The sequence below is a fragment of the Medicago sativa genome, chromosome 2, assembly GCF_051527215.1.
Source record: "Medicago sativa cultivar Bolivia chromosome 2, Bolivia_mono, whole genome shotgun sequence".
Classification (NCBI taxonomy): domain Eukaryota; kingdom Viridiplantae; phylum Streptophyta; class Magnoliopsida; order Fabales; family Fabaceae; genus Medicago; species Medicago sativa.
In genome coordinates, this window is record NC_140750.1 from 7,206,736 (window position 1) to 7,234,238 (window position 27,503).

The window sequence follows — 27,503 nt, forward strand, 5'->3', positions numbered from 1 at the left end:
CATTTCTGATATGCCATACATAGTTATATGAAGCAAAATGTTATATTCTACTGATTATGTATTTCACGTGACTTATAATGTTTTCATGTTACGTGCTAAAACTTAATCTTACTGGAAGCTAACTTATAATTCTTCAACTCATATATCTGAATCGATCAATAAGTTAGTAATTGCATTAAGCGAATTGGAGAGGATGATATATGCATGGTCATTACATATAGGACTCCAAACTAATGGTCATTTATTGAGCTTCACTTCCTTACTAAGTGCATACATTTTAAATTACACATAATAGCGAAAAATGAAAACAAATTTAGAGTATTTTGAGTTATATGATTTATTGATATATGCAGTTCTGTAACTATATCTTAGAATATCTTAGAATATAACTAATGTCCTATCAGAAACAAATGGTTGAAAACTAAATGGATTGTTGTTCAAAAATTGCTTATCTTATTGCATATAATTACGTATAATAATATAAAAGATACATAAAATAGTTTTATAACAATTAGCAAACATCAAACGTGACTACACCATGTAGTTCAATAATAATAATGTACTTATATAATACACTCCTTCATATTTGACAAGACTATTGTGTTTTGGAATATGTACCCTTTCTGCAATGCATTAAATGATCAAACAGTGTTGGCTGGTAGAAGCTGCACGCTTATACAACACATCTAAAAATCTTTCTATCATGTTGTTTCATAGGTCAGTAGTAGACTTTCTCTTTAGTCCAATTACAATATTAAATTATAACTTCATACTACTCTCTTTTTAAACACACTTTTATTGTTTCTTTAATAATAATAATAATAGTAGTAGTGGATTTTTTCAACCAAGAACGGATGTAAAATGATTAACACCTATATGCATTGTCTCACTTTTTAACATGGATATATGAATTATGTTTTCCATGTTTGCTTCTAAATCGAAATTTCAATATTGAAACAACAAATAACATCATTCTAACAAATAAGTTTCATTCATTTAAAAAACATACCAGCAAGGTCCATATGCCCGGGGCAGCTTGAATCTATTCAATCAACTATTTTGTCCTAGCTCCAGGTACATATCAACTTGCAATCTTCATAACCATATGTTCTTTGAATCCATTTTACATGCATCCCATTCAAGCTGTTGGTTGTTTGTCATTATTTTGAATCATTGTGGAATTAGACAACAGTGCATATAGGTGTAACACTTATTAAGATAGTTGATTGTCTTACCATAAATCTGGATTGTGATCACTGCCCCCTACATTGTTTCATGATATAACAGACCATATGCTTTTTTTTCTAAGTGTAGGAACATTTACATAACTAGAAAATCATATATAGATATGTTCTTCATTAATATCTAACCCTCCATTGTAGGATCTATGCAATATATGGACCTGATCTGTTGTATTCATGTCTGCGCAGGAAATGGATAAAAAACATGTATCACCTCATACCAAGTCTGCAGAAGCTAGACACAAGAGGAAGTCAGCTTGCAACAAAAAAAGCCATGTTTCAAAGAAACCATCTGGATCAAAACCTCTTTCTGATATTACCTCCTCCACACTAAACACACAGATTATTCCAACTTCAAAACCAAATTCCACTACTATATCATCTGTTGCCAATCATACCCAGTTTACACAGCTTAATCAAAGTTCCCAACCCACGCATACCTATGGAAGAAGATGTGTACCTGGGTTAAATCTTCTTCACAAGTTTGATGCAACTTTGCAGCCTGGACCTACTGCTCCCCAAAGTGCTAATGTTGGCAATAAACGCAAAACGCCTGATATTTCTAATGTTCATAACAACCATTCTTCAGACAGTACACAATTCAATAAGAGGATGCTTCCAACATCAATAACTAAGTCCACTGGATCAAAACCTCTTGCTGACATCACCTCATCCAGGCTTAACACACCTATTAATCCAACCTCAAGCCAAATTTCAATCAATGTACCATATGTTGGCAGTCATACCCAGTTTTCAAAACTATATCAAAATATCCAACCCACACCCCCTGCCTATGGAAGACAAAATGTACCTGGCTTGAATCTTATTCACAAATTTGATTCAGTGGTGCAGCCTGGACCAACTGCTTCCCAAACTACTAATGTTGGAAGTAAGAGAAAAACACCTGATATCCCTAATGTTGATAACTTACCTTCTCCATCCAGTAAACATCTCAATACGAGGATACTACCAGCTTCACTGACTAAGTCAAAGTATCAACATGTACATGGAGTCAAAACACACGCTGCTCAAAACAAGTCCTCCAGAGTTTCAAAACCTCGGCCAATCAAACCTACAACTTCTACTGTTGGAACAAACCCGAAACCTGCTTCATCCATTGATAGCTTTGCACAAGGATTCTTATGTAGAAACAACAGAAATGCACACAACAAACGTCCCAGCGTTCCTGCTTCTGAGACAATACATCCATTCAAGGGTTCAATGGTTGATTCCTCTCCAAGGACATTCACTCCTGAGAACAATAACCTCCCAACCTCACATACAACTATAAGTTATGCGCATGTGCCTAATAATTTCAGTAGTACACCAACATCCAATTCTGATCAAGGTCATGCTAAACCATTTTCCAATTTTCATGTTGGAGAAAGTTCTAATTCAACTGCTAGAGGTCCAACCAAAAGAACATCTATTGCCAACGATGCTGAATACTTCAGGAGCAGACCTGTTCATTGTAACAATGCAGAACAAACTAATGTTAATGGTAATGATACAGAATCTGATTCTGACTCTGATCACAGTGACCACACAAGTCAATCAGGCAATACTACAGATGAAGAAATTGATGATGAACAAGACAATCATGCTGATGGTCTGTTACAATGAAAGACAAATTAATACAATTATATATATTTAATACTGATCATTACTATTACAAATCTTTATTCAAGTTTATACTAATGCCATTAATACCCTCACAGGATACTTTGATATAGGTGATCCAGTTTGGGAGTGTCAATTTTGTGGTTCTTTAATGTGGTATCAAGAGAGGAAAGAGAAATCAAGGAATACAACACAGCCAAAATTTAGCTTATGTTGTGGAACTGGTAATGTTCAACTACCACTACTGGAACAACCTCCTCCTTTACTTCAACATCTCTTATATGATCATCAAAGCAGAGACAGTAAGAATTACCAAGCAAATGCAAGAGTTTACAATGCTATGTTTTCTTTTACTTCACCTGGTATGAGTATGGACACCGACATTGGAAAAGGGAGAGGGCCACCCACGTTGAGACTGCATGGCCAGACCTGTCATAGAATTGGCAGCATGTTACCCTTAGCAGGACAAAGACCTAAATTTGCACAACTATACATCTATGACACAGATAATGAAATTGCTAATAGAATATCCACCTTCAAGTCAGTACACGTATCAAACTATTTTCTTATTCAATATTTAGCATATCAAATTATATTGATTCCATTTATCAAATTTGCAAATGTTGTATTGAAATGTCAGGAACAACAAAGATCTTGATCCGAATATTGTGCAGCAATTGAAGTCAATGCTTGATCAGCATAATGTTCATGCTAAAGCTTTTCGAATGGCACGAGATATCTTAAAGGATGGCCCTGTTCAACATGTGAAGTTGAAACTGATTTCTGAAAGGAAGAGTGATGGTCGGGTTTATAACAAACCTACTGTTTCAGAGGTTGCAGCACTAATTGTAGGTGATATCGATGCAGCTGCAAAGAGAGATATTATAATGCAAGGTCAAAGTGGTCATTTACAAAGAATTGATGAGTTTCATGCAAGCTATCTAGGTTTTCAATATCCACTAATTTTCCCTTATGGGGAAGATGGTTACCGCCCAGGCATATTACTGAGGTACAAAGATGACACTGTTGTTACCGGAAGGAATCGTCTAACTATTAAAGGATGGCTCTCATTTCGTATCATGGTCAGAAAATTTGAGGCACATACTTTAATATTGTCTAGAAGACTTTTTCAGCAATTCTTGGTTGATGGTTACACCATGATGGAGACAGAGAGACTTACTTGGCTAAGAAAAAATCAAAGAAAATTAAGAGTAGGTAAATACAGGCAACTAACTGAATCCACTGGAGCTGGTAATACCCAAACAATCAAAGGTACGAGAGTAGTGTTGCCCTCAACCTTTGTAGGCAGCAAAAGATACATGGATCAGTTGTATTTTGATGGGATGGCTATTTCAAGTATGGTTGGATTCCCAGACTTATTTATTACATTTACATGTAATCCTAATTGGCCTGAGATTACTAGAGAACTTGAAAAGTACAATTTGAAGCCTCCAGATCGTCCTGATATCATTGCAAGGATATTTAAAATCAAGTTTGATGAGCTAATGAAAGACTTAACAAAAAGACATGTCCTTGGTAAAGTTGTAGCATGTAAGTCATTTATACAAACATTATTAATGAATTGCTCACTAACTATTTGTAATTTTTTGTCTTCTAACCTTTGTTGATATTGTCTTTGTGGTACAGTTATGTACACAATCGAATTCCAAAAAAGAGGTCTACCGCATGCTCACATTCTACTTTTTTTACATCCTTTAAGCAAGTACCCAACTCCTGCACATATTGACTCCATCATATCTGCTGAGATCCCTGATCCTGAAAAAGATACGGTTTTATATAATTTGGTCAAAAGTCACATGATTCATGGTCCGTGTGGACTGGCTAAGTTGTCCTCACCGTGTATGAGAAAGGACAAATGTTCCAAGTTCTTTCCAAAGAAGTTCACCGAAAAGACAGTTGTTGATCAAGATGGATACCCTGTATACAAAAGAAGTTCTGCAAGTTACACGGTCGTGAAAAATGGAATTACAATGGATAACAGGAATGTTGTGCCCTATAACAGAAGATTGTTGCTTAAGTATCAAGCTCATATCAACATGGAATGGTGCAATCAAAGTACATCCATAAAATACTTATTCAAGTATATTCACAAAGGATATGATCGTATTACAGCTTCAGTTGTTCCATCTAACCAACGGCCAACAACTTCACAACAACCGGTCGATGAAATCAAACATTATTTGGATTGTAGATATATCTCACCAAGTGAGGCCTGTTGGAGGATTTTCTCTTTCAAAATTCATGGGAGGAAACCAGCTGTTGAACGGATGTTTTTCCATTTGGTGGGAGAAAAATTCATATACTTCACTGATCATGCAAGAATGGAAAATGTCACAAGCAAAAAAGGTATTAAGATCTTGATACATGATGAAAACAAACTACCAAAGGAAACAACAACAAATGTGGTCTACAAAGAAGTCTTTCAAAATGTTCACTGAGTAAGTATATCAATTTTTATGCCCAATTATACTAGAGAACAAAAATCTTAATATGCACATTAGCTACTAACAACTAATTAATTATACTTTTTACTTACATGACAGGTAGCTTTAACAAGTTGGATCAAGCTTGGTATGTCATCAAAATTTGTTTATCCAAACTCCAGAAGCCCCAGTTTGAACCTGAAACATTCAACTTCAACTTTCTTCAACTTTGTTATATCACTTCGACTTCAATGTTTAAAACTAAGATCTGGTTCTATATTTATATCTATTAAGGTGACCTGTTCCCATCTAAAGCCTTTTACAGTTAAGCTCAAGTAATTGCAAATCATTTGCTACATGTTACTTATTGACTCAATTCTCCTAACTGCGCAAAATTAACTTGAATGGCCATACATGCATGTGATATCAGATCAGTGTTAATCTCAGAAATATAAATTTTTTTAGATTGGTTTTATAGTAAGCTATTCTAAAGTCATTTAAAACAATCAATTTGACTTTGGTACCAATTCAATACAATAACTTCTATCAAGTTTATTGCAACAATCCTAACAATACAATCTATTTCTTAATAAACCAAACAATTAGAATTAGGTACAAATTGAGTATGTTACCTGGCACAAATTCACTGCATTTTCCTCTGTTTTAGAAGAATGTTTGTGTTTTGGAGGATATATCTTCTTAAGCAACGTTTCATGAAACCTGGTTGTTACTTATCTATATTAACAATACAATCTATTTCTTAAGAAACCAAAAAATTAGAATTAGGTACAAATTGAGTATATTACCTTGCACAAATTCTGTGTATTTTCCTCTGTTTTAGGAGTATGTTTGTGTTTTGGAAGATCTATCTTCTTAAGCAACTGTTCATGAAACCTGGCTGTTACTTATCTATACTAACAATACAATATATTTCTTAAGATACCACAAAATTAGAATTAGGTACAAATTGAGTATATTACCTGGCACAAATTCAATGTAATTTCATCTGTTTTAGGATAATGTTTCTGTTTTGGAGGATCTATCTTCTTAAGCAACTTTTCATTACTCCTGGCTGTTACTTATCTATACTTTTGCCATAAGGTATACGATTAATACAAATCGATCACTATACAATAACTACAAGATCTACACCCTTACCTAATTGATCATAATTGGTCATAGAAGCTTATAAAATCTTTTTCAACAATTATTTTGTCACAAGACTGAATAAAGCAAAATATTCCTGCATGCATGTCTCTATTTCGAATCTTACTGTTAAGAATTCTTATTAACAAAACTTTTTTTGTCGCACCCATTACGAACCCATCAATTTTACACGTATGCATGTTACTCATACCATTAATTAATTTATTGTTGCTTTTTTGTCTCAACCTACTAAAAGCATTCCCTGTGGTCCCTTAATAATTCATCCATTAGAAGGTATGGTAAATTTATTCAGTCTTTCACTTAAAATGTCTATGTTAGACCAACATTACACTTAATTTACCATACACGTTATTAAATATATAAAATGGAATAAATAATTTTATGTTAAATGCTCAAACAAATTAATTAATTTCGATTTAAATTAATTTATACATTAATTCTTTAAAAAAAATTGCATTTCACATAATATAAATTGCATTTCTTTAATTCTTTTGCTTTTTTTTTATGAACATTATATCTGATATATTTTCTTGGCTTTTTTTAATTATATTTTTTCTTATAAATAGGACTGGATCATATATCTCAATTCAATTACCACTGAGTTCTCATCGTTAGATTAACTTAGTTGTTAAACAATGCATAAAATATCAAAAGTCTGGGGTTCAAACCCCGGCCAATATAAAATAAAACATAATTCCATTAAGTTATAATAATTATATACTTTGATATACCATATTTTGGCCAAATTTATAAGCAAATAATAACTTTTTTCATTCATTAAATACATAATGTATAACGATTTTTTGAATTATCAATATGACTATAACAAGTACTCCCTCCGGTCAATATTATAAGCAAAGTTTGATTTTTTAGGTTCATTCAATAAATAATGTATATGATCTTAATTGTAGATCACATACATTATTTATTAAATGAATCTAAAAAGTAGAAATTTGCTTATAATAGTTACTAGAGGGAGTAGTTTTGTATATCACATGGCAGATCTTTTATTAAATATATATTGAAATGTGGCAAAATAAAAGCACAGTTTTTAATAACTACTCATAAGCATGCGTAGCAAAAATTAAGACCACTGCTTTATTTCCTGTTCTTTCAACACGGTCTGAATGATATTTTGTCCTTTTGTTTATGGATTTTTCTCTTTTTCATTTCATACCATTGTTTATGCACATGTTCCTAAACTACACACTGCCAATTGTCCTATATTGTGTGTTTAATTGTAGAAGAGGTAATTGCAATTTATGTCCATCTTCACCAACTCAACAATGTCATTTATTTCTGAACCAACTAATTTTGTGTCATTATTGTTTAAGGAAGATTAATTAATTTTATTATTATTTCTTCTTTGACTTATTATTACTTATATTTACTACTACATCCGGTCCGATTTTCAAGAAAAAGTTTAATCAACATTTGAAGTTTATAATATGAGACTGAATTTTTAACTAAATACATCAAATTGTCGATACCAAATTTTCTCTTATAAATATCATCTTATAAAGTATTATTTCAAAAATTAAGTAATTTAGTAATTTAACTAAAGTTGCGTGCATAATTATAAACTTTTTTTTTTCCAATACTACATCCTATTAATTATATATTCTATTACTATCCCACTCCAATAGAGCTACAATGCAAGTTATGTGTGACGTACTAAGGACTACAACTTTATATTATACCTGACATTATTATTTGTACTGCAAGTTTAGATTCTCACCACGTGATTGAACAGTGTATATTCTAGACATGGTTTGATCACACCCCAACCGCACATTTCTCTACAACTTATTCTAAGATATCTAACTCAATAATTGAATTTGAAGTATCGAATCGAACACTATAACATGAAACTAATATGGCCTTTATTTGAAAAAATAAAAATTATTAAAATATGATAACTAAGTCTACAACTTATTCTAAGATATCTAACTCAATAAAATATGATAGTAATATATAGGATGAAAGTAACCTTTAAGTTTATGACATTTTCGTTACAGCACAAGATAGAGGTTATATTGAATGACAACAGTATGATAACTAAGTCTATTGTGAATACGTAAAATCCCAACCTTATCATCACCATAGATTGTTTAATCCATTGTGACCTTTTTATGTATAGATTGTTTAAAAACTCCATGTAATATATTATTTTGTTCAGTCTTATTCAAAAGGAAAATGCTACTTCTCAAGAAAAATAGCTTCAAGAATTTTTCAAGACACAGTTGGCAAATTTTAATTGGATGATTTATTTGTCCACTTCCTATTTTTCAGCCACACCTCCTTGAATTGTGGCAAATAATGCATTGCGATTGGCTACTCTTTATTCTTGAAGAATTCTTCAAGTTATTTTTCTAGAGATATAGCATTGCTCTATTAAAAAACCATATATACATTACTCCCTCCGTTTCAAAATGAGTGTCGCTTTAGCCAAAAAAATTTGTTTCAAAATGAATGTCACTTTCAGTTTCCAATGCAATAATAACTTTTTCTTTTCAATTGTACCATCCAATTAATACCCAGCACACTACTTCCAAAGTATTAATTTTAAAACTAACCAATAGTTAATAAGGATAATTTGGTAAAATAACCATTCTCTTTCTTTTAATCATTGCATTTCTTAATATGTGTGTAAACACCTAAAACGACACTCATTTTGAAACGGATGGAGTACTTTTTTTAAATGCCAGGTTCATAAACAATCATAACCCAATGTTTAAATTAATCAAACATGTTATTGTAATTTACATGGTTTCGAATTAATTCATACTTTTCATACACAATAATTCCTATTTAAATTCATGGATAATTGCCCTTCTAATCTTCATATTTATAATACAACCACCTCAAAACTGCCTTCAAGATATACTGCCATTTGTATCAAATTTTTTTTCAAACATTACATTTTCACTTTTCACTAAACTGTAATATTATTTTTTTCACCAACCTAACTAAATGATCATTTAATGATACAACCAACTAAAATTAATGTATTATTAACATTTTAGCTTTAATAATTATAATGCGATTTTCTACAACTACATATACATAAACTCCTAAATATTTAACTACTGCAAACTTTTGATAGCTTTTTCAAATCAACAACATGTCTTCTTTCAAAAAACTCCTTCTACAAGAACCAATTGATCATTTTTCTGTGGTCAAATTTGCTTCACAGGTATATCATTTACCTTTTTTTGTAACTATCATTTTCAATTTAACATTATTCTAAACAATAAGTTAATAAATGTTTTTTCTTCAATTCAGAAATACCCTGAAGTAGATCCCATGTTTGTTAACAAATACTATGACAAACTTATGACTACATGGCATGTTATAAACGAGGAAGCTGGATTCAATGAACTCAAATTCAGAAACTGCACCATTTTTCCACTGATATCCGATGGTTGGGATGATCTCATTGAAAATAATGGTCTACCAGAAAATGCCGAGATCATTTTCTCATATTATGGGAAGACCATTTTTGCAATTGCTGGATTCAAAGAACTTGATGATCCACACACTTATCCTAAATTTCATAGCCGAAGTCTTGATCCAAAAGACACTTTTTTCTTTGATGTTCCTGTCCTAAGCTACCAATTGATTCAACCTATGATGGTTATTATATTAAATTCCTTCATTAATTAATTTACTTATTATTTTTTTCATTACTATTTTCCTTTTATTTCTATATTTATAAGTATATATTTTGCCAACTTTTCGATGTTAATATTGTGTTATTTATGTTATTATTCTGTAGTTTCTTCCAAGGCCATTTGGAGACTTCCTCAGACAACATTCATTTGATATTCTCTATTGCTGCACTGATATAGGTCACTACCAACTATTTGATGTCCTTATGAAGAACGACACTGATTTAAGCGTTATATTAGGACTAGATTGGAACAAATTCTGCCAAGAAAATCACTTTACCCCAGGAGTCATTCGATTCAAATTTACAAAAATATGTTACACTACTTCATGCCATGTTTACCAGGAATCAGCCTCTGCTTCTAACTCAACATAAGTATAGTTGAGAAATTCACAACTCTAATTATCTCATTTTCTGATCCATATTAAGCATTACATTTTTATTTTATTTTATGTTTTTATGTATTAGTATTATGTCTACTTTTTATTAAGTCTTTAATAGTAATTGTCTTTAACTTATGTTTTATATATGTTGTTTGATGTAATATCTAAACTTTTATTAACGCCTATTTTTAATGCTTCTGTTTGTATTCCATGGTTGTATAATAAATTTGCTTTGCAACTGTAGCCTGTAAAATAATTTTGATTAGACCATTGAATATCAGCATCTGCTATACTGCTTTATTGCTGAACCATAGTCTGTATCTAATATTCCTGTTGACCATTCGTAATTTTGAACAAAATAGTGCACATTTATGCACGCCTATCTCCACACTTTTATTCACATTTGATTTTCGAAACTTCACTTGACAATAACTTTGTAAACAGAAATTTTATTTCTTTTTAATTCTCATGTAAAGACAACTATAATATACCACTGTTTAAAAATGCATATTGAACTTTTGTAAAAAAAAATGCATATTGAACTATAGATAATTAATTTAATTTATACACTAAAATAATTTCCACTTAAATGTTTTCTTTGAATTTTTTTACATTCCAAATCAAAAATTCACATTTACATTTTTTTACCATTATATGAATTTAACTACTCCCTCCGTCCCGGAATATCTGACCCATTTTCTAAAAAAAAGTGTCCCAAAATAACTGAGTCATTTCAATATTCAATACAACTTTAATCATTCCCAATACAATATAACACTAAATAATATTACTTTTAGCATTTCCAATACAATATATTCCACTTTCTCCTTTATTTATACATTTTTCTTAATTTGTGTGAAATGAGCTAAGGGCTCAGATAAATTGGGACGGAGGGAGTATATACGTTTACCAATTTAAATACAAATATGAACCAGCATAAAAAATTGAATCAATCTTTAATTTAATCTGACCACCAAGTACACTGCAATATTCCCTACAACATTTATTTGTAATCAATTGGAGTGTTGCTCCTCGAACACGCCATTCTGAACCAATATTCTTAATAAATAATTTTACAATAATTATTCTTATCATAACGTAATAATGACAAACTATATCAAAACAAAACCACACATAAAATAATACATAATATTATTATAATGAAAGAATAAAATATTTCTTATGACCAATTTTACAGTATATATACATATTCAACAAATGATACATAGAACAGTTATCATTAATAATGGAATCCAGTTCTTCATCACTTAGTGAAATACCAGGCAATCAAAAATCGGTGAATTGCAGCATTGCTCCATTGTTTACATCTGAAACTAATAGACCATTTTTCGTAGCAGTCTGCACAGAGGTATTGCTTCTATTCTATATAACCTTTTTTCCTTCCATTTTATAATGTCATTGCACTAACTTTGTTTTATTTATATCACAGATAATATGCGAATTAGATCCACTTATTATTGCTGAACTTTATGATGATCTGCAAGACAAATTGATGTTAATTGATGGTTATGGAAATTTTCATGAAGTTGAATTTAACAAATCTCTACTTATGCCAATACTAACACATGGTTGGCATGAATTTAGAGCTTTTTATAATATAACATCAAATCCACTCATGTCCTACGCATATTTAGGAAATAGTACGTTTCATATTAAAATCTTCAATGGTTCTACACCATACAATGAATATCCACGTTACCATAGATTGACAACTTCCAGTCTTAGAGATATTACCTTTGAGTTCGACATGCCTGACAATGCTAAAATTTCTTCCAAATTGGTAAATATTATATCTTTCATTGTAATTTTATATCCATATTTTAGTAGTTGTTCTTCAATCTTTCAATTTATCTTACTAATTTTTTGAATTTCAGATTCTACCACAAGATCTTGGTAATTTTTTTATCGTTATCAACCATCAGTACCTGAGAATCTGTGGCACTTCCAACACTATAACCGATTGCAAATTGATATTCAAAAAAGATCATGCAACTAATGAAACAACTGTTATCATTGGACGTGGATGGAAATCATTTTGCTTAACCAATCGCATTTATCCTAAAAGTGTCCTGCAATTTAAGTGCGACTCTATAATGGCGAAAAACATCGTGTCGGTTAGCAAAGTTTCAAGACGTGTATAATTGCTACTCTATTAATGACATATTAGGACCCAAATTCAATAGTCTAACATTTATATTTAATTTATTTATTGTACTATGCCTGCATTGTAAAGACTACAAGCTAATATCCATAACAGCAAGTCATTGAATTTCCACCACATATTTTTGATTGACTCAACTATTCAATGATGTGCATTACCGCCACCTGTGTACATTTTGTACTTTTTTCAACTCTAATTAAATCCCAATAGTAATTTCATTCATAAAAATTCAATTTTCAATTTTTTTTCCATTTACACATACACCATACAACTATGTATTATGGTGCTTAACTCCCTCCGATCACATTTGCAGACAAATAAAAACTTTTTTCATTCATTCAATACTTAATGTATTTTGTCTTTCAAAAAAAAAATAACTTAATTTATTTGGTCAATATATAAACCATATACATTATGTATTCAATAAAAATTACTCCCTCCGGTCACTATTATAAGCAAAACTTCACTTTTTAGATACATTGAATAATTAATGTATCTAATCTATAATAAAGACTAGATACATTAATTATTCAATGTATTTAAAAAGTTAAATTTTGCTTATAATAGTGACCGGAGGGAGTACCTTTTTGCTTTTCAATGTCACCAAAATAACTACATTACTAAATGACAAAACATCAGAACGTAGAGTGCACCAGTAGAGATTCCATTTATATAGTATAAACAACTAAGACTATGTTCGTAATTTCAGTTAAGTAATTATTATATTCTCACTACTTCAATTATTACAGTTGGACTTTATACAACATTACCCTTAAAATATTGAATACTACCTATATTATTATTAAATCATACTCCCTCCTGTCATTATTATAAACAAATTTTGATTTTTTATGTTCATTCAATAAATGATGTATGTACCCTATATTGTAGACCAAATACAATATTTATTGAATGAATCTAAAAAGTATAAATTTGCTTATAATAGTGACCGGAGGGAGTATGTGATTTATATTGTGTATAAAATGCCTTAGTTACTGTATACGGTACAAAACTAATTTTCACTCCATGCTACTATTATAAATACCAAACACTTAACCAAATCATCAACATTATTCCCAACTTCATTTTTACTCCATTAGATAAAACAAACAAAACATGTCTCTTCCAAACATTCAAGCTCTTCTCCAAAAGGAACCGACCTATGATGTATGTGTGGTCCGATTGCACTATCAGGTAATATATACTATCCACTATTATTACAAAATACAACTACAATTATGTCATTTTTTTTAATAAGTTTTATTTACTAACCATTTTTATTTTTTACATTTTAGAACCATACCGAAATCTATCCATATTTTGTGGAAAGATATGGTCACCAATTTCAGAATACTTGGGACATTATTAACGACAATGGATCTATTACGCAATTAATCATTAGAAAAAATATACATAATCCTACAATAACATATGGTTGGGAAAAACTGAAACGTCTGCATAACTTTCCTGATACTGCTGAAGTTCACTTTAACTATTATGGCTATAATGTTTTCAAAGTCTCACACTTTCAACCAATACTTTGTATTACTGCAATACCTTCATTCCACACCAGAAGTTGTGCCCCAAATGAAACTAAATACTTTGATATTCATATTATGAGAAGGGACTTGGAACGTTCGTATATGGTTAGCCCAAACTAAACTTATATATAATTCTTTCTTTTATTTATTATCTTTATTTCTATTATTACTAATTTCATTCATTACTCTTTCAGCATTTGCCTGTGGAGCTTGGAAATTGTTTTACCTACAATTTGTGTGACAGTGTTATTTTGTGTGGAGATTATGGCTATAACCAAAATACCAACATTGTTCGTGACAACAATGATAATCAAATTGTGGGGTTGGGACCTAACTGGAATATTTTCTGTCGCAGAAATCATTTTACCCCCGGTGGTTATGTACGATTTAAATTTACCTCGAATGATTATTATGTCGCTCAAGTCTTTGAATTATCCGATACAAATTTTCCTTAATTGTTTTTCATCTTAATATGTTGTAAATTAAATGTTCTACTTCGTTTTATTGCTTTTATATATTCATATTTATGTAACCACCTGTAATACTTTGTTCTTTTTCTTCTAAATTTAATCGTATTTGTAAATTACTGGACTATCTATTTATTTATTTATTTTTTTATTTATTTTGAACTATTAAACTTATTCATATATCATGTATTACGATAAGTTCCGAATAATACTTTACAATGCCAATTATCTCACAGCAAAATCAACTTCCTATTTCAATTCCTGGTTTTGTGATGGACACCATTGTTCATCAATTCTTTCACGTTCGTTGTTCCAAAAAATATCCTTTTAATTTTATGCTCATATATCATATATATTAGTTATAATTTGTAACTAAACTTATATAATCATCAACTAGCACAATGTTGTCAAATATAAAACACATGCCATTCATTTGATCTTCACAACTTAAAAGTTCGTAATACAACATAAATTAAACACATACTAAAACAGAAAACTTAATTTAAACAAATAACACTTATTTTTTATACATCGTTTTCCATGAATCTGACATAGCAATTCCCGGGATTACTATCCATCTTAAAATACAACCTGTCTCCAGCTTCAACATTACAATCTTTCACAAATGTATGCCAACCCCTGCCAATGAATTTCTTCTCCACATAATCACCTTCTTCCACAACAATGTCGCACCATATTGCATCCACTGCTTCATCTTCGTAATCAAGCAAGGTCAGAGTCAGTGTTTCTTGATCTACTCCAGGATCTCGATAACTTCCTTTAATATGGCTAGGAATTCGCTACAACAATTAAATCACCAGTTACTGCTTTGCAGTCAATAATTCTTTTTAATTTTTGACAACTAAATTATTTTAATTACTGTTGTTAATTTACCAGTTTATGATTTTGACGCAAATGACCATAATTAATGAGAACCTCCCACGAATCTGATCGAACATTCAGACATGGAGGGACCTCAATTAGCTCCAGGTAATAGTTATGTGATAAGTTTACCTTAGATTTAGGAACTTCAGAACTTCCTCCTTCTTCAATTGACGATTGCAGCTTCTCCACATCAACATAATTGAGCTCACTGCAGTTTTTAATCATAATACGAATTCAACATCAAATATTACTAAATATACTAAAATTAATATATAACCTAAAAATCCCTATGTTCTATATTTTTACCTCTTCATTGAGGCCATTATCAGATATGAACGATGGATGTAATTGAAAATGTGAATATACTTATATACAATACCTAACCCTATTTTACTATTCCAAACATATGGGCCGACCCAATAATCTTTTTCCCAATTACATCTTTTGCTACTTTCACCCCTGAATTACCTTTTGTTTTACATTCGGAATCTTTTGTAATTTTTTCAACTTTTATTAACTTTTCTTTATTGCTCTCTCTTTTCAACTATTTTTTTCCCTTCTTAAAATCCTTCCAAATATTTTTCTTTAATTTTTATTAACTTAGTTTTGACTATAAAACTACTTCCAAAATTATCGTTCATATGCATTTAAACATGGCTAAAAACTACACTTCAATTATCAAATTCCATATACACAAATCGTCCCCCGACGAACCAGAACCCGTGCGGATGCACGGGTATGTTACTAGTATAGTTTAAAAAAATTGAGAATTTTAGAGAGTGTTTTATGTAGGGCATGCAATAAAATAAACTAGTAGGGTGGTGTGAAAAGAAACAGTCTAAAAAAGGGTGTGTTTAATTGTTAGATAAAAGGGCCCGTTCTCCACATTCTCAAATAAGACAAAATAAAACAAAATAAAATGTTCCACAGAAAAAGATATGCACCAGCCGGGAATCGAACCCGGGTCTGTACCGTGGCAGGGTACTATTCTACCACTAGACCACTGGTGCTTGATGTTATTCAGTCGTCTATTTATATATTTATAATTAAGCACCAATTTTTTTTTCCAATTATACACTGGTAACTCAAATGTAAATCTTCAAAAACAAATTTTGCTCTAAATTATACAAACTGCATAAAAATCACTGTCACTCTCAAACTTTCTAAGAAAATATTTCAAAAAAGCTTATGAGAAAATAGGGTAGTCACCTTTGATCAATTATGTTTATGTAATTGATGATATTTCAGACATTAGTTTCTAAACGCAGATAGTTAGTGTACAAAACTTGCTGGCTGCATAATTGCAAAGGCAACAAACTTCACAAGCATAACTTTGAACCTTCATGCACAAAGTTCATCAAGCTTGTGAACAAACTATAAAGTACATTGTCACATATCTGCTAAATACTCCTGTTTCTGAAATATGCTTAGAGTTACAAACTTTATAATTTAGATACAAAGTTAATTCATGTGGTCTTTTAATAATTTAGAAAACCACTATCTTCTTCTGATTTTTTTTTCATGGCTCCATAAATGTGTGGATTCTGAAATATATAAGAAATTTGTGTGAATTTCATGTACTATCAAATGGAAAATTTGGGTGAAGTTCCACTCGACGTCCTATGCATAGCCTAGTGGTAAAGATTAGATCACCGAAGAAGTGCTATGTAAGAGATTCACAGTTTTGATCCTTGCTAGGAACAAATCTGTCTTCCCCTAACAAATTAAAGACTAACAAATTGTCCATAAAAATAGCAGTTCCACTCGACATGTCAAATTGAAATTAAACAATCACAGGTTATAAGACTTCTTTCGTATCGGATACATGATTAATGACATTTGAACGGATTTGGATCCTCTCTTGTGTAGAAGTAATGGATAACAAAAATATCATGAGTAATCTGCAGTGCATATACTAATAAGTTACTCTTTTAAGTATCCCAACACTAACAACTATTAAGTTAACGATAACATCCTTATTCTGTAGCCGTAGTACAAGATAAACACAGAACTTTGATGTAAATGTTACCAAATGATAACAAATTTACAACAGACTCAAGTCACAATTAGTTGATAGATGATACTAACAACAGAAACAATAATAACAATAGTAGCTGTGGCAGCTTCAACCCTTCAACTTAGAGGTGTTTGCAATTCAGTAAAAAAATCTTTGCCTGCAGGATTAGAAAACAATTCTGCTATCCACCCCATCAAGAACAAAAAACTACTATTTATTACTTAGCATAGTATTAAAATTTAAATGCACCTTTGGTCTCTCTATTTTGCCTAGTTTTAGAGTTTGGTCCCTCCCCTTTAAATAAATGGTTTTCGTCCCCAATTTTGAAAAAATATCAAATATTTTCTCCACCTATGCATTTAAGATGGTTTTTTACAATGTGACAAGTGACATACTTGTATGGCAACTGAATGGATGACATGAAAAATGAGTTATTAAGTGAAAATCCACCTAGACAGTGTCATGTCATCGACTGAATTGCTGCGTAAGCATCTCAATTGTCATATCATCAAAATTCAGTCTCATTAGATGAAATAATTTAGATATTTTAAAATTTGGGGAACCAAAATCGTAAATCAGTAAAAATTGGAGACAAAATGCATTTAAACCGGTTATCAATTAACGAACCAAAATGTTCGGCATCAACAAGAGCAAAACTCATGGTTGCATGACAAAGTAGATGTCTGCTGCATCTGTTTGCAAAGACGTGGTGCTCTTAACGAGTAATCCATCGAGGTAGAAACCCTTTCCAGTACAGAACTCAGTTCCTGGTGAACATTATTTCCAATAAGTTGACATTGTTCAATATCATAAATGTCTACATTACAACATGTGTAGACAAATTCATTCTTAACCCTGTCTCCCAAAGTTGATATTTCTTCCCTTACCAATTGTAGTTGAAGTTTATCAAGAGTTTGTCTTAGATCAGTTAGAAGTTCTGGTCGATAATCGCAGCTGATAGATGCTTTGTAAAGAAATGATCCACCATTTTCACATGGTTCAACTTTCACTTCATCATCATCTGTTGGAATTGAATAACCTTTACTTGCTTCATCTGCATTTTTTTTCAAATGCTTCACTTGCCTAATAACCTCAGCTAGTAAAGTTGCTTTGTCCATCTATAAGAATACCATCAGCTACCATTAATAACAGTATGTACATATGTGAAACTATGAAACATTGACACCGAAATCGACATCGTAAATGACACATAGACAGCATTAATAATATAATAAATTAAAATTGAGTAAATGTAATCATGTGTGCCGATATTAAACCCTAACACATATTAGAAATCAGATACGCCTTTCATTCAAAACGTAGGTCATAGGTAGCATGTCCTATCTTATTTATTTATTTTTTAAGGATTATTAAATGGTTGGTTGCTTAATTCCTTCATTGGTCAGGTAAAGTTATTTTCTAGACTTAGTCCCACCACAACAAATAAATTAATACTAGTAGTAAAATTGCATAAATTATTTGAATAGCTTAACCAGCTGTAGACAGCTATTAATAAAAAACATTCAGAAAGAATGATTTGTTGAGGGCCAGAATATTCAGCTGGTGATGTGAAGTGTGGGCCCACAACTAAGAATCATATGTTATTTCTTTATTATTATATTGAATAATAAATGAAACAACCTTAGTTTGGGACCATCGAAGATAAATCTGCAAAAAAGAATAAACTAACCAATATGATGTTACATTATAGTACTATAGAATTTTGAAATGCAACTCCACAACCTTATATAGTTGACTTTAGCGGTTCCCATATACATTTGACCAGTCAAGGACCCTTAATTTAATTATAATGTTTAACTTTTGTTGGTGATGGTCATTTTTTGCTGAAATGATTTTGATATTGTTGTTATGATATAGCAGTAGTATACGTAGTAGTACAATTGATTACTCATGTTTTATTTTAATCAAAATTCCTAATTGCAACTTAATTGGTGTACAAAATGAATGAACGCATGAATCATGAGTAAATAAAGAAACATGAATCAATTGAACATTGAAATTCATGCAGCATTGGGTGATGATATCGTGTACTACCAGTTCTGTCCCATAGCTTGTATTTCCATCAATCTTCAAACTTCAGCTTCTAAATTTCTAAATGTTACCTAAGTAAATGTATTTTTTCAGTCAGAGCAATTAAATCAGAATCATATATGTTGATTATTTTAAACATGCTAAAACAATGTCATGTAAGTAGAGCTTAGATGATAAAATGTTACAGAGACATTTGATATGCTCGGGTGCAAGTTTGTATCTGCAATTCCTTGCTTCTCAGCACTTATTGTAAGTATCACCGCTGGCCTTTTTAAAATCAGATAACAATATTAAAACAATTATACAATCAAAATAAAACTGTAAAAAAGTTCAATTGGTAAACCATCGGTGTAAAACATGTTTATAAAAAATCACATTTCACCACAAAGATATTTTAAAAACAAATATAACGAAGTGACATTTTCCCTTAAAAAAATATAACGAAGTGACACAATGATCGAATATGATTGGATGCATATAAAAAATACGAAAAGAAAGGAAGATTATTATACCTTTGGAGAGGAGGGAACAAGTGCACGGAGTTTAGCAAGATGACCATTAATTCTGTTTCTTCTCTTCCTCTCTGCTTCCCTATGATTCTTCAGAGCTACTAAAGTTTTGTTAGCATCACAAATCTTTTTCTCTCCATTAATTATTGGAGGGGACTTCACTAGTTCTCCTTTCTCACTATCCAAAACCAATGAGTTTGTTGATACAAACCCACCTCTTGAAGTCTCATTTGAAGCACCAAATCTATATGAAGTGGCATTGAATAGTATCCTCGAAATATCAGAGCTATAATCCATGATCAAAATGAAATATGAATGTAAAAGTCACTGAAATGAAATTCTTATAAAGCTTTAGAAAGATAATTATAATTTTGTAAGCTTAATGCAATTGTAGAGCTCGTATACAGATTGATATTTATAATGTAATACACAGGCAGGATCCAATAAAAATATTATTTTTCAATCACTCCTTCAAAAAATATTTGTCAATCATATTTACTGTCATCCAAGTCAGCAAAATCATGCGCATTCCACAAAATCTATAATAATAAATAGGCCTAAAAAGTAATAGAAAAAGCAATGTACATTTTCTAAAGGCAAATAAACTTTTATTAAAAAACACAAGATATGCAAAAAAAAAAAAAAATGAACTTTTTTTAAGAACCAGAAACTGATAGCATATACAAAAAACTATGAAGCCCGGATACTCCAAAACAGAGACGTACCCGTATCGGATACCGATACTCCACAGATACTTGTGGATACGTACCCACGAAGTATCAGAATTAATTATTTTAATTTTTATTAAATATTTTTATCGGATACTTATGTGATACTCCACAAATACACAAGGATACTTCTCAGATACTTCACAGATACGTATCCTAGAAAAAGATCAAGAGTAAAAAAGTGAGACAATGTTGTAAAAATTCATTATAGATGTATATGATTCAATTTTAGATATGCATCAATAGAATTGTTTCTCAATGAAACACTTAAAATTATACTTCTTGTCGATGAACGTAACGAGAGATGTGATTCAGTTAATCAACATTAGATAAAATTTGTGTTGAGTTCTTTTAATGATGTCTCTCAATATCCCAACATATGAAAATGTAATATGGTTTATAAGAAAACTTTCAAAAAAATTTATTTTGATCACATGTATTATTTTTTAAAAATTGTAACTTTTATAATAATACAATAATGAAGAGTAATCAATGTTAATTTTCTTCAAGTATTTTACATACATATAAGTTTTATTATAAATTTTTGTTGACGTATCCTAATCGTATAGTATCCTAAATTTAGAAAAATTCGTGTATCCACGTACCCGTATCGTATCGTACCCGCACCCGTATCCGTATCCGGGCTTCATAGACAAAAACAATTGGACGTTATTTTTTATTTTTTGCAATAAAACAAGTTTATGCAAGCTTATAAATAAGCACTTATCATTCTTAAAAATTGTGGTTGGACCTATCATAACCCCACAAAAATCAGCTTGTAAGGTTTAGAGTGCCTCCTCTTTATAAACTCTTATCAAAAGTTTTATCTATCACATGTGAAATTTGAGTTTTTCGCAATGCACCCCCTTACGTCCAACACTCCTGGGTTTGGTGCGTGGATATAAATGGTGGGTGGCCCGATAGAGATAGGCTCTGATACCATGTTGAAATTGGGGTCTCAGTCATCTTTACAAAACCAGCTTGTAAAATGAGGAGTGTCTCACTTTATAAACTCTTATCAAGAGTCATATCTATCTGATGTGATACTTGAATTTTTCTCAATACACCCCCTCATGCCCAACAATCTTGGGTTTGGTGCGTGGATATAAATTGTGGGTGGACCAATAGAGATAGACTCTAACACCATGTTGAAATTGCGGTCGAAATCATCTTTACAAAATCAGCTTGTATGTTAAGGAATGTCTCTCTTTATAAACTCTTATCAAGAGTCATATCTATCTGATGTGAAACTTGAGTTTTCTCCAATACACCCTTCACATCCAACATTATTGAGCTTGGTGCGTGTATATTAAATGGTGGGTGGCCCGATCGTTAGGCTCTGATACTATCTTAGAAATTGTGGTTGGACATAATACGACTCCACAAAACCGGTTTGTAAGGTGAAGAATGTTTCCTCTTTATAAACTCTTAGCAAAAAATTTATCTATCCGATGTGAGATTTGTGTTTCCCCGATAATCATGAGAAGCACTTGTGCTATAAGCTTTAAATAAGTTATTTCCAAAGGTACACCCTAGGTTTCTTAACCATGTGATTAGGATTTTGATATCTTCAGATCAATGTGTATGATAAAAGATAATCGTTAGAAGTTGTGGACATCTTATATAGATCTTTTCAGTTTGAGAGATTAGTTTTTTTTTTATATAATTATAAAAAAAAATAGTTTTATTAAGAAAAAGGCACAAAGCTAAGTACAAATAGTACTCAAACCACTAAAACGGGTACAAACATTAACGATTGTCATTTAAGTTAATTGATTGGGTCAAATTATTAACTTGATGGTGGATGATATGAGAATTGCTCTTCTCACATCTGTTTTTCCTCATTCACGTAATCACGTTCAGCGTGAGTTAACTCACACCGAAAATGCACATGTGCGAGTTAAATCACGTTCGGCTATTTTGACGGGAACGAGCAAAAACTGATAGGAGAAGAGCAATAACGGGATCAATGATATAAGTTTCAAGACTTCAACTAAATGACATCAATGGTAGATTCATCCTCTTGAATGTGTTGGGCCTTTCTTATAAGAACTAATCATACGCGGTACGCCTCTAGCAGCAGCAGTTATGAGACTGAGTGCTAAAGAAACATGGATAAGGACCCGTAGTTCCTTCGAAACATATACCTAATCTTACGTCGTACTGTCTTTCTCCTTTTGTACGTGGAAGATCTTCATTTGATTGTGCTGAACTAAGAAATTGTGATTAATTCCTACAATTGCATAATAGTATTAGTAGTGGACATCTTATATTTTATGTATGCATTTGGTGTCTGTGTCTAAATTCAACTTATGGAGAATTATATTAATTTTCTATTTGGAAGAAAATAATAGACTAATTTGACATTTATACAAGTAAATTGTTTATGATGGTGCTCGTGAATTTACTTCGCTTTCCTTTCTAAATAAATAGAAGTGGAAAAAGAACCAGTTGTAAATAAATTTTATGATAATAAATTAATGCGCCTAAGCGTGTGAAGTTATGTGATTAGTGTTGGCATATACGAATATGCTGAGAATCGTGATATCATAAGATGAATGAGACATGTAAGTCACGTAACAAATATTTCAGTACAAATATATAAAGTGATTCCTCTATTTTATTTAACATATTTTCATAGCATGTACTTGACAGATTGAAGCTGGGGAAGGTTGCAACGGCAAGTATTCTCCAATTGACATAACCGATTTTTTGATAGAAACTCTAATTATCTTTCCAAAATCTAAGGATTTGTAGAGAGAGAAATGCATGATCTCTTATAAACTTTTTCTTACTACACTTCATTGTGTCGAATATTATTGGACTTGCAAATAATATATGATATAGATGATTCTGAATAAATCGACTCTGATACGATGATTTAAAAATCAGGAAATTTTACCCTATACCCCAACACATATACTTTCACCCCTACAAAGCTTCAAAAATTCCAATTTTACCCTTTTTCCATATGATCTTTTACACATTAATTTTTCACCCCACTTTCAACATTTCCCAATTTAGTATGAGACTATGAGTTCACCCCCACATCATATGTATGTGCTTCTGTTTTTTTTTTTATTATTATTATTCTTGAAGGATGTATGTGCTTCTGATTTTTTCTCTCTAGAAAACCTTTCCAAAAATTTTCCGGAAAATTCATCTTTGCGTTTCCAGAATTCATACCAGAAAGCCATACAAATCCTTTCCGAAATTATAAAATAAAGTGGAATCCAGCTTAGGAAAGCACCGGGCCATGTGTGATGAAATCATTCGCATACTTTGAAGTATTAAAGGGAGCACTATCTATTATATCCCAATATTGCCATCACAAAAGAGTGACAGAGCCGTCACGATACCGGAAACAAATATTGGGATTTCTCGAAAGGCTTTGCAATCTTTTTCGGGATTCAATAGAGGAGTGACAAACGATTCCATGAAATCATGAAAACAATACTGAAAAACAATTATATAAAATTATGAATAAAACGATCTCCGAAAAACTAAATAACCATGCCAAACCCATAAAACCTCAATCAATGATGGAACAAATACAAATCATTAGAACCGTGAAATTCACAACAATTCCAGTAACAATAACGATTCCAAAAACAATAACAATTCACACCAATTCTAGTAACAATAACAATTCCAGAAACGTGAATAATAAAATCGAAACATTTTACGGCAAAGAAGGGTTCCGGTGATGCACTTCATGTTTTATCATTTCTAGAAAAAGTAGGGTGAACAATTGAAAGAGTGACTGCTGAGTTTTTTTTTTATATAAAGGGTAAATTTGACATTTTGAGTCAAATGTTAGGGTAAAGGTATAAATGAAAGGGTGTGGGGTAAAATTTCCTAAAAATCAAACCTGAATTTGAATTGGTAAAACTTTTGAATCATGATTTTTTGCTCTGAATCAAATGCTTTAATGGGAGAAACCTAAAATTTAATTTGAGCATAATAAAATGCACTTTCTTGAATTTCATGTCCTTTTGAGGTGTCCACTCATCACAAGCAAATGTAATTATTTTTGTGATAAAGTGTAATTTTTTTTAATTGTTTGTGACGGGAATTCAGACATTTTGATTTAATATTAGTTTAGGAAGTAATTTTCAGGACTCATAAAGTAATACACGTTGATGATTCATGCCTAGGCAATCTGCATTTTATTACGATTACATCTGATATTAAATAATTTTCTTATTATCTGAACTTCCAATTAAGATTTTTCATGATTAGACATAAGTTTCTTTGACCCAAAAAACAACGTAGATTGATATGGACATCTCATCAAATCCTCTAAGTTTGACATTTTTGTTGGGAATCAACGGTTGTGGTCCTGAGCTTATTTATTTGCTTAAAACTAAAAGGATATTGAAATGAAATTCGTAACAACTAAAATAAAATAAAGAGTTGTGTATTTGTGTGCCTCTTTCTCTTATTGCATTTCATATGTAAGAGGGTAGCTTGTTGTACAACGAATCCAAAAAAAATTATTTGATTACCCTAATAGACTAATACTAATACATATTTTTTTGCTCCAAACGAGTCTATTTGTAATAAAATGTTAGAAACAGAGAAAAGTTAAAACTTTTAATTGATAAATTTATTTGTCATGTTTTAACACATATCAACTAAGAGAGATGTGTTAATTATACGTGAAAAACTACCGATAAAAAGTGACCTTTTAAAAAAGAAATAAGTAACGATCTACTCTATGTTCTTTGTGGGCAACATAATGAGACAATTTCACACCTCTTCATGAAGTGTCATTGGTTAAAGCAGATATGACTTGCTTCCTCTTTAGGTGTGATATTTAATTTGCATAATTCCATATACGTACCTTTTCAGAAGTGGTTGGAGAAAAATATTATTGATGTCAATGAGGATATTATAGTATATGTTTTGGCCTTGTGTTATGAGATATGATGTGCTAAAAATAAGAAATATTTGGAGGGAACTGATGTTGATGTGGCTGCCATTGTTCAAAAGGCACAAAGATATATTGTGAATTTTAAGAGTGCTAGTACGGTGTTGATAGAGACACTAAATGGAGTTTCAATTTTGTCAATATCTAATGTTCATTGGACACCTCCTTTTAGTGGCTTCTATAAGCTTAATGTTGATTTCCCTCAAAAAAATAAGCTTAATGTTGATGCAGCTGGTCCAATAGAGGGGGATAAGTGGGGTATTAGTGTTGTAGTGAGAGATAATGAAGGTGTTGTCGTTGCTGCTAGTTCCTAGCAAGTCTTTTCAATACCAAATTCAGGGGTTGCAGAAGCTTTAGCTATGCGGAAGAGCTTGAAATTTGCAACAGAGGTGTCTTTTCTGAATCTTATAGCAGAATCAGCTGCTTCTAATGTGGTTTTGGCGTTGATTGTTCATCAACAATCTCACATCTATGTTAGCTCTATTACTCGAGAATGTATTAGTTTTAATGATAGTTTTCGTAGTTTAATTTTTTTTCATGTTAGGCGTGAAACCAAACACAAGAAAATTGCTCTTCTCTCATCTATTTTTGCTCATTCCTGTCAAATAGCCGAGTGTAAGTTAACTCACGCAGATGTAATTTCAACGTGAGTTAACTCATGTATGTGTATTTTTCAGCGTGAGTTAACTCACGTAGGACGGGAACGAGCAAAAACAGATGAGAGAAGAGCAATTTTCTTCTTCTAGACTCTTGGTTGTGTATATGGGCTGGGTGTATGATATTTTGACAAGACCAATTGTTTCAAGAAAAATGATTAATTTTTGCACCCCCGTTTTCTTATACATTTTATTTTTAGAATTTAGTTTTCAGAGGGTATAATTTTATATTTTGAAAACTAAGTTCTAAAATTCATTTTTTTAAAAGGCCAACAAACTGAGATTATCCTCTTTAACATTGTACTTTTATGTTTTTTGGAATTTATTGAAATGTATTTGGTGTATGTTTGATTTCATCTTTGAAGGAGTCAAAATTGATTCTTGGGGTGTATAATTGATGTTAACATGTTTAATTGCTTCTGAGTTGAATTTATTTCACCTTCAAAATTCGATTTGAAACTATGATTTTTAGCTTTTTATTTTAGAATTGATTTCTTAAACTCAAATTTATTGTTCAATTCACATTTAAATGAGCATATCCAAACACAAATTACTTTACATTCAATTCACTTTTAGACAGAATAAATTTTAAAAAATGAATTCACTCAACATAAATTCTCGTTACCGCATAACTTAACATACAATCTTCTTGAATTATTTATTGGAATATAAAACTATGCACTATGAAATGTATTAGTCTTCTGAAAATCAGTTTCTATTATGTCAATTTTTCTATAGTTTTTTCCATACGTTTTATAGATGGAAGCTCATATTCATGTAGTTGTTAATAGTAGTGTGCACTCTAAAAGGACTTATTTTGTTGAGTTTAGATCAATTATTTAAAGGTGCGTGCAAATTAATAGAACTCTTTAACGGGGTGACCCATCCTAGCTGAATCCACATATTTTTTTAATGCTGCCAATAAAATTGTATTTTTTTTTTATAGTAACCAAATTGTATTTTAGATTCTGTTTTAAAAGTGAAATGACATGAATTTAATTTGGTAAA

The 27,503-nt window shown here is 31.2% G+C and overlaps 4 protein-coding genes, 1 long non-coding RNA gene and 1 other non-coding gene across 8 annotated transcripts; 2 read left to right on the forward strand and 4 right to left on the reverse strand.

Moving 5' to 3' along the window:
* The first annotated feature begins 3,201 nt into the window (after window positions 1-3,201).
* LOC146944082 (uncharacterized) lies at window positions 3,202-4,580 on the forward strand. Its single transcript, XM_085747911.1, has 3 exons — window positions 3,202-3,401; window positions 3,502-4,402; window positions 4,509-4,580. The coding sequence occupies exons 1-3, from the start codon at window positions 3,202-3,204 to the stop codon at window positions 4,578-4,580; spliced, it is 1,173 nt and encodes a 390-aa protein (XP_085604037.1).
* An 89-nt stretch (window positions 4,581-4,669) lies between these two features.
* LOC146944083 (uncharacterized) lies at window positions 4,670-6,481 on the reverse strand. Its single transcript, XR_015025837.1, has 5 exons — window positions 6,286-6,481; window positions 6,112-6,186; window positions 5,938-6,025; window positions 5,419-5,503; window positions 4,670-4,799 (listed from the first exon to the last, which is right to left on the reverse strand). It is a non-coding gene; the product is annotated as an uncharacterized LOC146944083 (long non-coding RNA).
* Window positions 6,482-11,771: 5,290 nt separating this feature from the next.
* LOC146944084 (uncharacterized) lies at window positions 11,772-12,870 on the forward strand. Its single transcript, XM_085742451.1, has 3 exons — window positions 11,772-11,894; window positions 11,976-12,326; window positions 12,421-12,870. Exons 1-3 carry the CDS (start codon window positions 11,772-11,774, stop codon window positions 12,685-12,687), a joined length of 741 nt encoding a protein of 246 aa, XP_085598577.1. The 3' UTR covers window positions 12,688-12,870.
* A 2,253-nt stretch (window positions 12,871-15,123) lies between these two features.
* Window positions 15,124-15,944, reverse strand: LOC146944085 (uncharacterized). 2 transcript variants are annotated; one of them, XM_085748782.1, is made up of 3 exons: window positions 15,907-15,944; window positions 15,730-15,808; window positions 15,124-15,515 (listed from the first exon to the last, which is right to left on the reverse strand). In XM_085748782.1, exons 1-3 carry the CDS (start codon window positions 15,921-15,923, stop codon window positions 15,240-15,242), a joined length of 372 nt encoding a protein of 123 aa, XP_085604908.1. In that variant the 5' UTR covers window positions 15,924-15,944; the 3' UTR covers window positions 15,124-15,239. The 2 variants fall into 2 exon arrangements, with proteins under 2 accessions (XP_085604908.1, XP_085604907.1); XM_085748781.1 differs by having other exon boundaries at window positions 15,610-15,808; window positions 15,907-15,943.
* A 595-nt stretch (window positions 15,945-16,539) lies between these two features.
* On the reverse strand, window positions 16,540-16,610 carry TRNAG-GCC (transfer RNA glycine (anticodon GCC)). Its single transcript has one exon. It is a non-coding gene; the product is annotated as a tRNA-Gly (tRNA).
* An 823-nt stretch (window positions 16,611-17,433) lies between these two features.
* Window positions 17,434-20,568, reverse strand: LOC146944087 (putative transcription factor bHLH107). 2 transcript variants are annotated; one of them, XM_085742455.1, is made up of 3 exons: window positions 20,182-20,568; window positions 18,505-18,735; window positions 17,434-18,384 (listed from the first exon to the last, which is right to left on the reverse strand). In XM_085742455.1, exons 1-3 carry the CDS (start codon window positions 20,473-20,475, stop codon window positions 18,259-18,261), a joined length of 651 nt encoding a protein of 216 aa, XP_085598581.1. In that variant the 5' UTR covers window positions 20,476-20,568; the 3' UTR covers window positions 17,434-18,258. The 2 variants fall into 2 exon arrangements, with proteins under 2 accessions (XP_085598581.1, XP_085598579.1); XM_085742453.1 differs by having other exon boundaries at window positions 17,494-18,735.
* Between the last annotated feature and the right edge of the window lie 6,935 nt (window positions 20,569-27,503).